General features: G+C 39.5%; 1 protein-coding gene and 1 non-coding gene across 2 annotated transcripts in view; both read right to left on the bottom strand.

The window, feature by feature from the left end:
* Nucleotides 1-13,691, bottom strand: part of arhgef17 (Rho guanine nucleotide exchange factor 17) — a 65,583-nt gene that overhangs the window by 3,975 nt on the left and 47,917 nt on the right. The window contains exons 3-19 of the mRNA XM_022748460.1: nucleotides 11,119-11,301; nucleotides 6,273-6,389; nucleotides 5,328-5,420; nucleotides 5,030-5,206; nucleotides 4,431-4,481; nucleotides 4,077-4,186; nucleotides 3,712-3,797; nucleotides 3,204-3,322; nucleotides 2,589-2,796; nucleotides 2,274-2,347; nucleotides 2,062-2,145; nucleotides 1,853-1,956; nucleotides 1,504-1,610; nucleotides 1,304-1,417; nucleotides 895-1,162; nucleotides 607-693; nucleotides 347-414 (exon numbers count right to left, since the gene is read on the bottom strand). Of these exons, the coding sequence (XP_022604181.1) occupies nucleotides 347-414; nucleotides 607-693; nucleotides 895-1,162; nucleotides 1,304-1,417; nucleotides 1,504-1,610; nucleotides 1,853-1,956; nucleotides 2,062-2,145; nucleotides 2,274-2,347; nucleotides 2,589-2,796; nucleotides 3,204-3,322; nucleotides 3,712-3,797; nucleotides 4,077-4,186; nucleotides 4,431-4,481; nucleotides 5,030-5,206; nucleotides 5,328-5,420; nucleotides 6,273-6,389; nucleotides 11,119-11,301 (2,050 nt within the window). The remainder of the gene's footprint in view (nucleotides 1-346; nucleotides 415-606; nucleotides 694-894; nucleotides 1,163-1,303; nucleotides 1,418-1,503; nucleotides 1,611-1,852; nucleotides 1,957-2,061; nucleotides 2,146-2,273; nucleotides 2,348-2,588; nucleotides 2,797-3,203; nucleotides 3,323-3,711; nucleotides 3,798-4,076; nucleotides 4,187-4,430; nucleotides 4,482-5,029; nucleotides 5,207-5,327; nucleotides 5,421-6,272; nucleotides 6,390-11,118; nucleotides 11,302-13,691) is intronic.
* Nucleotides 9,188-9,260, bottom strand: trnam-cau. Its single transcript has one exon. It is a non-coding gene; the product is annotated as a tRNA-Met (tRNA).

Genomic DNA, 13,691 nt, shown 5'->3' with positions numbered 1-13,691 from the left:
CAACCCACGTTTCACATTAAAAAAAATTACAGCATCTGATCCTCAACAGAGCTGCTGAATTGTCTTTGTAGTTGATGGGGGGTAATAAAGTAACTTCACAACACACCTGATGTGCGGAAATCTTTATTGAGATGGATGATGGGGTTACAAGACATCTGTCTTTACATGATTATGTCATTATTTTGAGCCCCTCACTCCCAATGTGTGCAGACTAGAGAGGATGTAAGATATTGAAGATTTGAACTAAATGTTATGATGAAGTTAAACTAAAAGCACTTTATGTCAAAAACAACTGTAGTTGAGTGTTTTTCCAACTCTGCCTAACGCCAATCACGTCCACACTTACCTGCTTCTCTCTGATAGACAATCACCTCTCCATTGGCCAAGGACACAAACACTTTGTTGTCCAAATACCTGAAGGTGGAAAAAATAAAATAAAAACATTTAATTAGAAATACAACACATTTGAAGCCAGCTGCATAAAATGCCTTCTCATCCATATTCCCTCCCAATGTCACTCATTCTGCATTTTTAAGTGTCTACTTCAGCGTTATTATGTATTTATGTAATTTAAAGCAACAATAGTGACCAAAAAGGCAGACTCACAGTATACAGAGGATGGAAGCTGAGTGTTGCATCTTCATGCTGTTCTTACGGTTGCGGATGTTGTCCGAGGACTGGTACACATGAATGCTAACAGAAACAGAAGCATGAGGAGATTAGTGTCAACTTTGGTGATGAATTTGCAACAAGCAAGGAAGTTATTTCCACACAGACAAATATTCATTTGTGAGTGCATATCTGAGGTTTGATGATATGTTCACTGGAAACTTTCAGTGATTTTGGTTGAAGGTTTGCAAGACTTGTGTTTGCATGTGTTGCTATACCACACACCATCCATCCTCTGTGCCCAGCCACACTGAGCTCTGGTAGGCCTCAGGGTCGATGCTGAGCAGGTCCTCCAGACTCGCCCTGGTGAAAGAGCCCCGGGAGGAACGACGCATGGCGCGGCCGTCCATGGGGCTCTCTGTCTGGGCTCGACTTCCTCCACCAACCCCTAACATCCCAGGAGCTCCATAAGAGCTCGCCACTGGGAACTCCTGTTCCTCCTCACTGCTGGTGGTCTCTGTGGCCATGTCCTTGGAGCCTGGACCCTCATCATCTTAAAGAGAAATAAAGAGTGTGAGGGCCTCAGAGAGGCTGTGAGGGCGGTGTGTGTGTGTGTGTGTGTGTGTGTGTGTGTGTGTGTGTGTGTGTGTGTGTGTGTGTGTGTGTGTGTGTGCATGATGTTTTTTTTACTTACTGCCATAGCTGGATGAGATGGTGGAGTGACTGGCCTGACTCTGTAGAGTGGAAGAAGGACTGGGTGAATCCTCGTCATCTGTGTCATCGCTGTCAAACGGTACAAGCTCCGCCCCTGGTCCTGGAAACAGTCAATTAGTTGATCAGTTGACATATGAACTCTTGCTGCTTCTCATGTTGTAAAAACCTATATGGACAAACCTGTAGGCCGCTCTGTCAGCTCAAGAGATGAATGAGAGATAGATATATGGAGCTGCTGACCAGGTGGTCTGGAGGTAGGGGTGGGGTTGGGCTCTGTTCCACGCTCCCTGAGAGTGAAGAGTGATTGGTTAATGGCTCTTTGAGACTTTGAAAACAGACTTTTGAAACGCTGTGCAGCACATGGGAGGGGAATATGAGAAACAGGGGTCTAAATTATAAGCGCAGTTTGAATCACAAATTCAAACACAAATAACTCAGACCTTTGTTAATTCAAAGTGTACCTGTTTATCTGTGTGTTGCTGCAAGTGTGTGTGTGTGTGTGTGTGTGTGTGTGTGTGTGTCCACTAACCTTCCCTTGAGTCCTGGTACGGCAGCAATGCAGATGATCCTCGCTGAGCAGACAGCGATACAGGCCTCTACTGTGGGCTCATCTTTGATATTCAGCAGACACACCTGCAGAGGAAGCATCATCATCACATCAGACTGTTGCAAAATTCATATAATGTGTTTTCTCCTCCAGAAAACACAGAATAATCCCTTATGCAGAACTGTCCTCACCTGTCCCACGTATCCATCACTGTTACACACCCACACTTCACAGCCGCTGTCGGGACAGCTGTGGCTGGGAGAGGCACATGAAAACTGGAGACAAGCAACAAAATATGAGAGGAGATGACTTTTGTGAGGACAGATTTGTCTACATGTGTGAACTTACTTGATTTAAATGAAAGACATAAATCATGACAATAGATATTCCATGTTGCTCTCACCTGCATTCCACTACGTGTCTTCATTATAGGAATTGCCTTCAGAAACTCTGGGTCCCACTGGTCCTTATTCATTGCTAAAAAAAAAAAAAAAAAAAAAAAAGACAAATAGAAAATTAGCCTGCTTAAATAAATTAGCTCTATGCCTAATGAATCCTTTTCCGAATCAATAACAATAAAATAATAATTATAGCATTAAAAATGTAATTAATGCAACACATTTTTGTCTAAGGAAATTACAACTCTCTCCTTCGTCTTATTTGCAGGCTACAGAATAATCAAAAATATTTTGTCTCATAATAAAGCTTTTTCACTGACCTAGTTTCTTCTTGGCTTCCTCAAACGCCTGTTCGAAGTTGGAGCGAGCATCAGGTGAGGTAAACTCGAAGACAAAGGTGCTCTCAGCGGAGGCCGTGGTGAACTCCAGCTTTGTGGGCAGGAAGGTCATACTGAAGGCCAAAGACTGTTTCTCTGACAGCTCCCTGTGAACTGACGCCATCAGATCCTTTATCACCTCGTCTAGGGACTGAGAGAAATGGAAATGAATAAGAACAAACAAAAGACGAAAAAAAGAATTACTCAACAATCAGTCTATCCTTGTAGTTCCTGTTGTTGCGCTTGTGCTGTGAGTATCTAGGACTGAAGATTTAGATGGACTGGTGTACACAAGGAAGGAGGAGAGGTTAAAAAAAATGACAATGAACACAGAAAAGAAGATGAGAGTTAGTAAAGGCTTATGAAATGCTGGACGGCTTTATGGTTAACAGGAACACTGTTTGAGAGAACAAAAGACCAAGAGCAAAAGTCAACAATTTATTCTTGTGTGCAAACAAGGTGACAGGTAGAGGTAACAAAGGAGGAAGATTTAAGCCAAAAAACAGTGATGCTCAAACACGTAGCTGCTGTTTGCATGTGTGTGTTGGCACACAGTACCTGGTGTGGGAAGCTGAGGGTCTCAGACAGCTTGCTGATCTGACCCAGCGTGCTGAGATCCTCATCTAGTCGACTAATCATTTTCTGAATGCTCTCCTTGTTTGTTGCCTGGGTGGAGCCTGGTGCAGGGAAGAACAAACAGGGAACCATACAACAGTTACATGAAATACTATTTCAGATTTTAGCTGAAAAGAGTTTCATTTCCTTTTTATACTGATAAATGAACCAACAGTGAGGTTGAGATGACAAACCAAATTTTCATACAGAAATTTGATAGAGGAGACCTAGAAAAAATATACTGGTAGCTAATTAGTGATGCATATGTGTGCAAAAAGAGTGTATGTCACAAATGTTGTATTTGGAACTACACACAGTTATTTAACACATGCAGAAAAGGGCCATGTGCAGTAAACTATTAATTCACTTAAAAAAAAACATAAATGACAACATTGCAGTTTCCTGATTGACCCCATGTCATCAGCAGTACGTGATCTCAACACAGTCTTACTTTTCACCACCTCTACGTCTTCTAGAGGAAGTTTCCAAAGGAACTTGTATTTACTGGAAGTATCAATGACACTCGCAGCAGAGTATCTGAGAGGGAGAGAGAGAGCAGCAGAGGAAGAGATAGACAGAAAGAAAGAAAGAAAGAAAGAAAGAAAGAAAGAAAGAAAGAAAGAAAGAAAGAAAGAAAGAAAGAATGATGGAGAAAAAAGGTGAACATCAAGGCAAATTTTCTCATTTGTAGAAAACATTGTCTGTATATCTTTTGTTGAACACCAGGGGGCACAGTTGGGTTTGGAAGCTGTATTATGACAGCCTGTGTGTGTGTGTGTGTGTGTGTGTGTGTGTGTGTGTGTGTGTGTTACACACAGGCTCATGGAGCTGCGTCTTAATGAGCCAGACTTCCTCTTGAGAGTGGTGCAGATGATCAGATCACTGAAGAGGAAGAGAGAACGGTCCTTCTTCCCACCCACTGTCTTCTACAGAGAGAAAGAAAAGAGGAAGAGCTGTGAATGTTTTGACACATTATTGATTAATAAAAAAATTCAGATACATACAATATTATTACATTTACTACTAAATTTGTGGGGAAGGTAGTAAATATGTAGGAGGACAGCTCATAATGCTGTTCTGTTATTTTGACCTATGTTTCATGAAGTGGCATTTTAAAATGATGCCACCACTTGGTTACTTTACTACAAACATTTGCTCATTATTTCTTACCGCTTCCATGACCATTTCCTGTCTCAAGAACTTCCTTTGGGGATTCAGAATCTAACGCAAACACACAGAGAGAAAGGTCTTTATCATTTAATAGAAAAAAAAAAAACAAAAAAAACAAGCTGTTGCTGTCTCATTCTTTTATGATGTTGTATAAAACCCGTGAGCACAAGTCAAACATCGGAAAAACTGTTTCTTTGTTCTTGATTGTTTCTTCTGGGACAAATGACTTTAATGAGACCCGCAGAACAATGTAGAGGTTAGAGCTGAAACGAATAGTTAACCAGTCAGCAACCAACTGAAAGCTAATTAGCAACTGTCTTGATTGATGATCATTTTTTGGGCAAAAATACCAAAAATGCTCTGGATGCAGCTTCTCAGTTATGAAATTTTCTCCCTTTTCTCATCTTATATGATAATGAGCTTAATATTTCTAGATCTAAAATGTCAAACAGACAAAACAAGATATCTGAAAGCATAATGGATGTCAGGAAATCGTGACATCAGGAAATGCAGCCCTAACGTTAACAGTTTAAAAGGCAAATATCACCTACAAACATAGATTTATCTTAGTAATACACACTGTATAATAAATATCTCACATGTTCGACTCCCTCTATGTGCGCCTCGATCTCCTGAATGACCCTGGCCTCCCTCTCTGCCTCCTCAGCGGAGCGACGTCCCTTATTAATCTTCTCAGCCAAGCGCTTGATGTCCCTCTGGGCGTCCAGTAGGAACGCGTGGTCTGGGTGATCCTCTGGGGTGTGCTTGAGCAGGTCCTGCGTGAAAAACAACACTGTGTGTTAATCAAAATTTAAACTAATTTTGTTGTCACTAAGCACAGCATAAGGCTACTTTCAGTATATAGAAAGTAGGTAGTTATACTTTGAGATATGTCACCTTAACCAGCAGCTCATATCGAGGAATCCTCTGCACTGGCTTAATCATCAGATCACCCAGAGCCTGCTTCTCCTTGTTCTCACGCATGTTTTGCTGAGGGAGTGAAGGAAGGAAGAAGAAGAGTGTCAGAGAGTAACTTGAGATTCACCTAACAAGACGATTGACTGCACAAGCAGATCAGTGCTGCAATTCATGTCTTCACCACCAGATGGCAAAGTGGTTCCACAGTGAAAACCCTACCTGGCACGAATCTCTATGGTTGTAAACTGAGAAGAGGATGAGGACATGACAGGTTTTTGTGGTGCCTGATAACATTTTTGTATCTGAGCTCTGAGATACTGGCACACCACAGTGGTTCACCAAATTTCACTGGACATATTGCTAAAATATCCACAGGTTTTAAAGATAAATTATCTGGTTGAATTGGTTTAAAGAGATGGTTTCATGAACAATTATTTGTCTATACTTTCAGATTAGGAAAATGGAGTGAAGATAAAAAGAAGCTATAAAATTCAGAGTAAGACAGATGTTTCTCAGATTAAATTTGTTACCATTTGATTCTGAAATGAGAGTTTAATGAAAGTTAAACAGTATGTGTTTTCATTTTGATCAATAGTGTAAAATCATTTGACATGTATATAACACACAATTCTTGATTCTTAAGGTGGATCCATAACTTTAGTGTGAGAACAATTAAGTGTCTCTCTTTCTAAGACAAAAACTCAGGGGAATACCAGCATGGACAAAGAGGGGGAGGAAGACAGGAAGCGCGCACACGCACACACGCACACACACACACACACACAAACTTAACTTATAGAGACACCAAAGTAAATAGTGGGTACAAACTCTTGGCAAGTCAGCAGACTCTTTCTAGTTTTCCAAACAAACATATAAGAGCAATTGCTCAGACAAAACCAGACATCCTGTCAGTCCAACACTCACCTCCAGAAACTTGTGAAACGCTGGCTTGGCCTCCTTGGCAATCCTCACAGCATCTTTGGCGTTGAGAAAGTTGTCTATGTATGCTGAATACATATTAGCTAGGGTATCTTTGGAAAACTGGAGAGAGGGGGGAAGAAAAGGACATTTAAGTTAAGTTGTGTTTAATTTTGTTAAAATGAGTCTAAAAGCAGACGTTTTTGTTAGCAGAAAAATAAAATAATCCTGGTCAAAACTGGAGCAGTTATGTACTATCTGTGGCTGATATCTCGAACTTGATAGTAAAACTGATAATGGCGTTCATTATGGTAGATATCTCCAGTAAATCAGAATTTTATTCTTTAATAGTGATCTCTGGGAAGTGACCAAACAAGCAATATGATTACATGGCTACCAGAGCGGAAACATTTAGTTGATTGACAGAAAATAATCAGCAAGCATGCCAAACATTTCACCCTGTTTAATATCTTTTTAAATTTAATATATTTGAGTTTTGGACTATTGGTTGGTTGAGAAAAAACAGATATGAACATGTCAACCTTCATAAACAATGATGATTCAATTAATCAAACAAGTCTAATATTCTATTTTCGCGATAGCTATGAGGCAGTACAAAGCACACATTTATTTACATTCTACTGTTTTCTTTCCATTCCACACATTTCCACTTAATGGTAGTTTGATTCTTCTTTAAAGAGTAATTTAACACCAAATCCACTTTTTGAGTTAGTAAATTACATGTGCAGTCACTTTATTACACTATCTATTGATCCTGATTTATAGTGTTATTTTCCTTTTTTCCAGAGAAGATTCAGCAATTCTGTCCACTTGACTCCAAAAAAAAAAAGTCTCAAATCTACAGTGTAACCTGGGACTTGCCCCAAAACCATGCTCATAATGATAATGCTAACATGCTGATGAAATTTACTGTCCTAGTTTAGCATGTTAGCATGCTAACGGTTGCTAATTAGCATTAAACACAAATGAAAATGATTGATTATAATAGCTGCAAGATATTCCAAACTTGGTGTAAACAATGCTCTATTTTAAAAGATGTTACGAGCTAATTAACTTCCTACCAACACACCAAAATAACCTGTTTCAGGATAAAGATTTCCCAGGTAAATTGTTGCATTTGCTTAAACAACCAGTAACTAATAGTTGTCGAACAAACAATAGAGAGGTATCACTACGTTGCTATTTTGGTACATTTTAAGCTAACTATATGTGCTCAACAGTTGACATGTAGCACAAACTGTACTTTTTACTGTATAATCATGATAACAACAAAGGTGAGCTGTATTTGGAGAGATCACCAAAGAAACCTTGCTGTAACTGGTTTTCAGTGTGTTTTGGCTGGCACTAGAAAAGATTAGAGTCTTTCTGTCCATCTCTCTTTTTTCATTTGCTCTCTGAAAAACACATACTAACAGAAACGCACACATGAACACACATGGATGAATCACCCTGACCTGGTTTCTTTCCACCAATAGAGGGCAGAGAGAGATACTGACAGAGATGGGAAAAAAAGACAGTAGAGGCACGGACAGAGAGAGAGACATAAGGCACAGTGTGGCACCTTATTTGACGTCACAGAGTAACCGGCTTTCTACCCTCTCATGAAATAACCCGACCCTCTTCTGTTCCTCACTGCCTTTCTCTTTCACGCATTTCCCAGCGTCCTCTCTGCTCTCTCCATCCTTCTCAGTCTCACAGAGAAATAAGATCTGTGGATAATGTGAGGATTAGTCCCAGCAGAGGACAGAAATGGCAGAAAGAAGAGGATTTTACACCAGTTATAAAAACTGACACTTAATGTTCTCAATGTTCTTCTCTCTAAAGATTTTTCTCTCAATATATTTCTCACTGGTGTGCTCTTCAATTAACAAGGTGTCAAAGAAGAATTGTCCACTAGGACTCAAGGACAAACTGATTAGATTTTGGTGGTCAAAGGTTACGTCACAGTGACCTCACAAAACATGGTTTGTGTGAACGACATATGTGAATGAACTGTGTGAACGGTTTGTGAATGAAATATCTCCATAACGCCTTGAGGGAACTTCTTCAAATTTGGTACAAATGTTCACTTGGACTCAAGGACAAACTGCTTAGATTTTGGGGTTAGTTATATATATCATTTTCTTGTTTATGATGTTTTTATCCCAGATTTTATGGTTTTATTTATTTCCTATGTTCTGTTGTCAGCCTTGGTTCATCAGGACGAGAGCATTGTAAATTCCAGGATTTTATGGATAAGTAAAATGAACCTTGAACCTTCAGTGCCCTTCTCAGCCATGATAAATGTTGCTGGACTGTGCTTCACAACACCACACACAATAATGTAAATAAGTCTAGTTCTTAAGTCTGAACTACATTTTATTTTATAAATATACTGTATATTAAGAGGTTGTCAATAAACAAAATCAAATACAAATTATTTTAATTGTGCAGTGTACATCTGCATATCAAAATCACTGAAATATTTTTTTCATAGTCTGGGAGAGAGACTCAATGATGCATATCAATACAAACAGCCATGCAACATATTTTAGATCAAGATTTTATGAATATGTAAATACAAAAAAGAGCTAGTTTATTCCAGGATGCTTGAGGAGCTGAAAGTAGATTACGTATATGTTTTTGGGAGGGAAGGAGGTCATGAAACGATTTATGTTGATAGAGCACTGCATGAGCAGAGAGATAGGATAGTAGGAAGATTTTCTATGCTGAAGTCTAAATCATAAACAAGCACTGAGTCAGTGTTACGAAATACCTCTATTGTAATATTTTCCACAAATGTAGAGAGATTTACTGCTGCTGGTCAGACAAATCTGCTACAGACGCTGGCACAGACACATTTCCCACAAATCATAACAGCGTCTGCCACTATAAACAGTGAAGACCTGAACAAAACACTCTGCCCCGTGTGAGGCTCGAACTCACGACCTTCAGATTATGAGACTGACGCGCTGCCTACTGCGCCAACGAGGCCTGAAACACACTCTCACTACTGCAGCTTTAAGAGCTGCAGCAGCAGAAAGGAAGGGGGGTAGACAGGGAGAGGAGTGGGGGAGGGAGGCACAGTCTGAGCTGTGTGAAGGATTTGCAACCGCTTCAGCTGAACAGGAAAAACACCCACTACTCTAACCTCCCTACTTCCACTACTTGCATCTCCCATTATAATCTTCTGTATTCTATCCATTTTTTATTTTTATTTTCATATCCTTAAAGGCAAACCCTCCCCTAGAAACAAATATCATACAACAGTTTATCTAATATGAAGCCTATATCTCAGGAGGTATAAAGTCAAAACATTACGTTGTTTAAATTTGTAGGTCTTTGCCTCAGCCTGCTTCATCTACTTCTATTTCAGCTTGTGGTTTCTTTCATTTTCCACATTGTCTTTGTGAGAATCAGGAAGAATCTTTCACTCAAGCTGAGAGTGATAACAATAGCATTAGCATAGCAAGAGAGTGAAGGCTTTCCCAGTCAATAAAAAACAAAACCTGTGGCTACATTGCATTTTGGTCGACTGGGGAAAGTGGAAATTGCCATCTGAGCTTCTTTTATATCAATTTTCTGTCTGTGTTTGTTAAAAGTCAGTGTGAAACCGTCAGCCTGGATAGAAACTCTTCTCTCTGTTATTCTCAAGGAACATAACCTGACATTTAGCTCGACACTGGTGCTTTAGAGCAATGTTTTTCAAAGTCTACGTTTAGAGCCAACCTCAGGTCATGGGAAATTTGAAATGGGTCACCGAGAGGTCAGCGGGAAAACAAAATATTAAACTAGTGTTGCCAACTATAGACCATCTCTTAATAAAACAGCTTCCCTCCAGTCTGCCCTGATGTCTGTAATGCTTTTAAGGACTGTTTATTCATTAGAGCTCTAGTCTACAGCAAAATAGATTTTATGTCCTATGTGGAGAGGTACTTTACTGCAGCACCACTGTAGTTCAGAAAAATTCAAGACAAACTTACAGCAATTATAAGTTTTGGAATTAAACTTTAAAATAAGTACATGAAAATGTTTCAGGTTTTTATGGTTTGCTGCTGTTTGAAGAATGAGGTGTACGGATCGGTGGACTGAATACCTCTGATAATTAGTTCGTGTTATTTTGCTGAGTGATTCTAGCTACTGCTATAATTCGTACTCTCACATTGTAGAATACATTTTTGGATTTCCCAGGTCTCTCTCACACACTCAGGCATTATTGTTCTCAAGACAGAGGCTGTTCAGAGAAGTTCAGGGGATCACTGCTCGCTGGTAGAGGTTAAGTATCTCACACTGTCAGTCTACATTCTGCGTACAGGAGCTAACAATGCAAATGTTCTGAATACATTCCTACAGCACAAAGAGGATATCACCACTAGAGCCTGACAGATACTGGATTTTTGAGGCTGATATTTGACATGACACAATATATATTTATATTCTTTAACATAAACAAATAAACATATACTTTTTTAATAAAATGCCCTACATTTTGTTATTAAAAGAATTAAAAGCAAGATATGTACTAGGTAGAACATTTTACAAGTGAAATATGAACTTTAGTGGACAAACTATGTAATAGAGACGATCCTTGTTAATTATCTCAAATGTCGTGATTTCTCTACTGTAACGTCTTATTACTAGTTGGCCGACATATACCTTGATATATCTTTGATAAGCAAAAACAGCAGCAATAAGCAGTAACTATTGTATTGGTCTGGCTCTAATCAGCAAGTAAACTCTCAGGTCATAATGTGACTTACTGGCACAACCTTGTGTTGTGTACTCAGTGACTTCTTAGTAATCATGAAGAAGCACAGTAATGTCACTCCAATTTATTGACATGTCTACTCACTGATTGGATGAGGAGGTGTCCAACGGTTTGTCTGTCATGCCATTGGCCGACGCAGCCGGCGACCTGCTCCAGGAAGTCCTCGTGGTGCTCCAGGATCTCTGGGATCTGGAAAAACATCTCGTCCACCAGCAGAGGGTCTACTATGGAGCCACCGTCCGGATGTTTGAGAGGACGCATGTAGCCCTGAGGGGACAGAAGCACCAGTTAAATGACTGACCATTTCAAAACATTTAAATATGCATGGGAGTAGCTGGGAAATGTTGTGCAACAGTGATGAACCAACAGCTTGTATGGCTGTTTGAATGATACATTCTCATCAAACAATACTAGCTATTCATTTATGCAATCAGGTGAAACAGCACTAATATAAACTGAAGAAACTGCTATACTGGTGATGCATGCACTTTATTCCTGTAATGTGGCCAAAAACGTATCATTTCTAAGTCAAAAATGCAATATTTATATATAAGTTTTGGAACAAACATACTGAACATACAATATAAAATGTGGACAGCGTTGATTTTTTTAAAACGCTGAAGCTACTTAATCTTCATATATTCAAATAGTCAGGTCTTCAGACAGCTTCAGTTCATTTTATTGGTATCATTTTAGCAGATTCGCACAATAACTGGAAACAGGAGGAAACAATGAGCCTGGCTACTTTTACCTTGTATGCTTAGTCTATACTCAAACATCACACAAACATAATTAAACTTAGACTTATGCATATTTCCCAAAATGTTGAACTATTGCTTCAAGATTTTTTTCCCGTCTAAGTACTGATTCTGAGGTCGAGACAATCTTCCTAGTTAAAATCCAAATCCATTTATAATATTACTCTAAACACTGTATATTATTTCCAAACTGTAACACTGCACTGAGGATACCACATCTCTACATGAGCATGACCATTGCACTCAGTTACTATTGTATGTGTGTGTAAATGTTTTCTAACAAGGAGGGAGAAGCAGGGGGTGGTGTGTTTTCTGGGAAAAGAGGAAATGGAGATGGTTGTCCCTTATCCCTCCACAGCTTCTCCTGCACAACAGGGCTACAGAAATGTTACTATTATGAAAAAATGCCTTTAAATAAGTTTTTACTAAGCATTCCTCCTGCTCGTGCACACACTTCAAACTAAATGTTTCTGTTTTTAAATTCCCGACAGTGACCCCACAGCTTGTCAGGTCTGTCGCACACACCCAAACACATGCATCCACACATTTTTTTGTTTTGTAAACATTTGTGTGTTTGTTAGTGTGCTCTGTGTACACACTTGGAATAGACAAGCAGTGATGGTTAGTTTTTTTTACTGTGCACTGGTACATCTATGCTTTGGTCCATTGGGCTTTGTCCTGGTAGTCCCTATGGCCAGTCTGACTATGGAGAGAGCTCCAGGACTTAAGAGGGTTTAAACCAGCATTCAGCTGGCCTCATTTCAACTAGATCAGTAGGTAACGAAACCTGCCTGCTTACAACCAGGTGTATTTTTTCCTGCCTTTTTCATAATACCATCATTTGGGTTTCTAGTTCAAATTGGGATTGGGATGAGCTAGTCTGATAGCGGTAGCCATCTTGCTAACACTACCACTAGCAGCCAGAAACAAATTTTATTGTCTGTTACATTCATTGTCTGTTTGATTATCTAAACAAATACATGTTTCATGTCAGTAACCTCTCTAATTTTCTACAAATTTTTGGCTGGACTGTAACAGCAGTGCCAGCCCTATAATCTAGAATGTCCCTGACTGACTGACTGACTGACTGACTGACTGACTGACTGACTGACTGAGTGATGATATTTCAACCACTGGTAAGCCGAGTGCCTCGTCACTGAGTTTCTGGTGCAAACAGGTTCTATTACGGGGGTGTTTACAGCCTGCAGTGTCAATTTAGCACACTGTCGCTAGATTTAGAGACTTTTTTTTCCAAACAAACTGGGTATAAACCTGGTACATGACTGGACCGTGTGGCTGGCTTAATGTTATTGGATAGGGCTCTAAGATTGCAGACTATCTGACTGAAGGAATTGGGTGAGGCAAACATTTTCCACTTTGTTATCATTAAGTTTGAGGAAGTTTTAAGTTTTCAGGGCTAGGTTCAGTATAAGGCATTGTGGAACCGCTTATAAGAGACTCAATAGAATTTAATATTACTTTTGAGTTGTAGGCATTTCTGGAAATCAAACTAGAAAAATAGGCTTGCCTCTTGAATTGTAGTCTGATAGCGGACCATGTGACTCTTTAGGATGTCAAGGGAAACCTGTAACCTATTAGCTTTCCATTTACATTCAGCTTTTCTGCATTCACTCTTGAGGGCCGGAGTATGTCCACCGAGCTGTGGAAAAGGATTCAAGTTTTTCTTTCCGAGTTTGAGAGGAGCATTATAGTCATAGATAGAGAGGCAGATATTATTGAAAGAATTAGCAAACGCATCAGGGCATTGTTGCTGCATAAAAGAGCTCGAGGTTGGAGGTATTGGAGAAAGCTACATAGAACTTACTGGCAGAATCAGCAGTAAGGACACCTGACAGAACAGTAGCACAAGGCTTATCAGTGGGTGGAGATAAAGGAATA

Source organism: Seriola dumerili, unplaced genomic scaffold, assembly GCF_002260705.1.
Source record: "Seriola dumerili isolate Sdu_G_001 unplaced genomic scaffold, Sdu_1.0 BDQW01000122.1, whole genome shotgun sequence".
NCBI classification, from domain to species: domain Eukaryota; kingdom Metazoa; phylum Chordata; class Actinopteri; order Carangiformes; family Carangidae; genus Seriola; species Seriola dumerili.
This window is presented reverse-complemented; position numbering and strand designations above follow the sequence as displayed.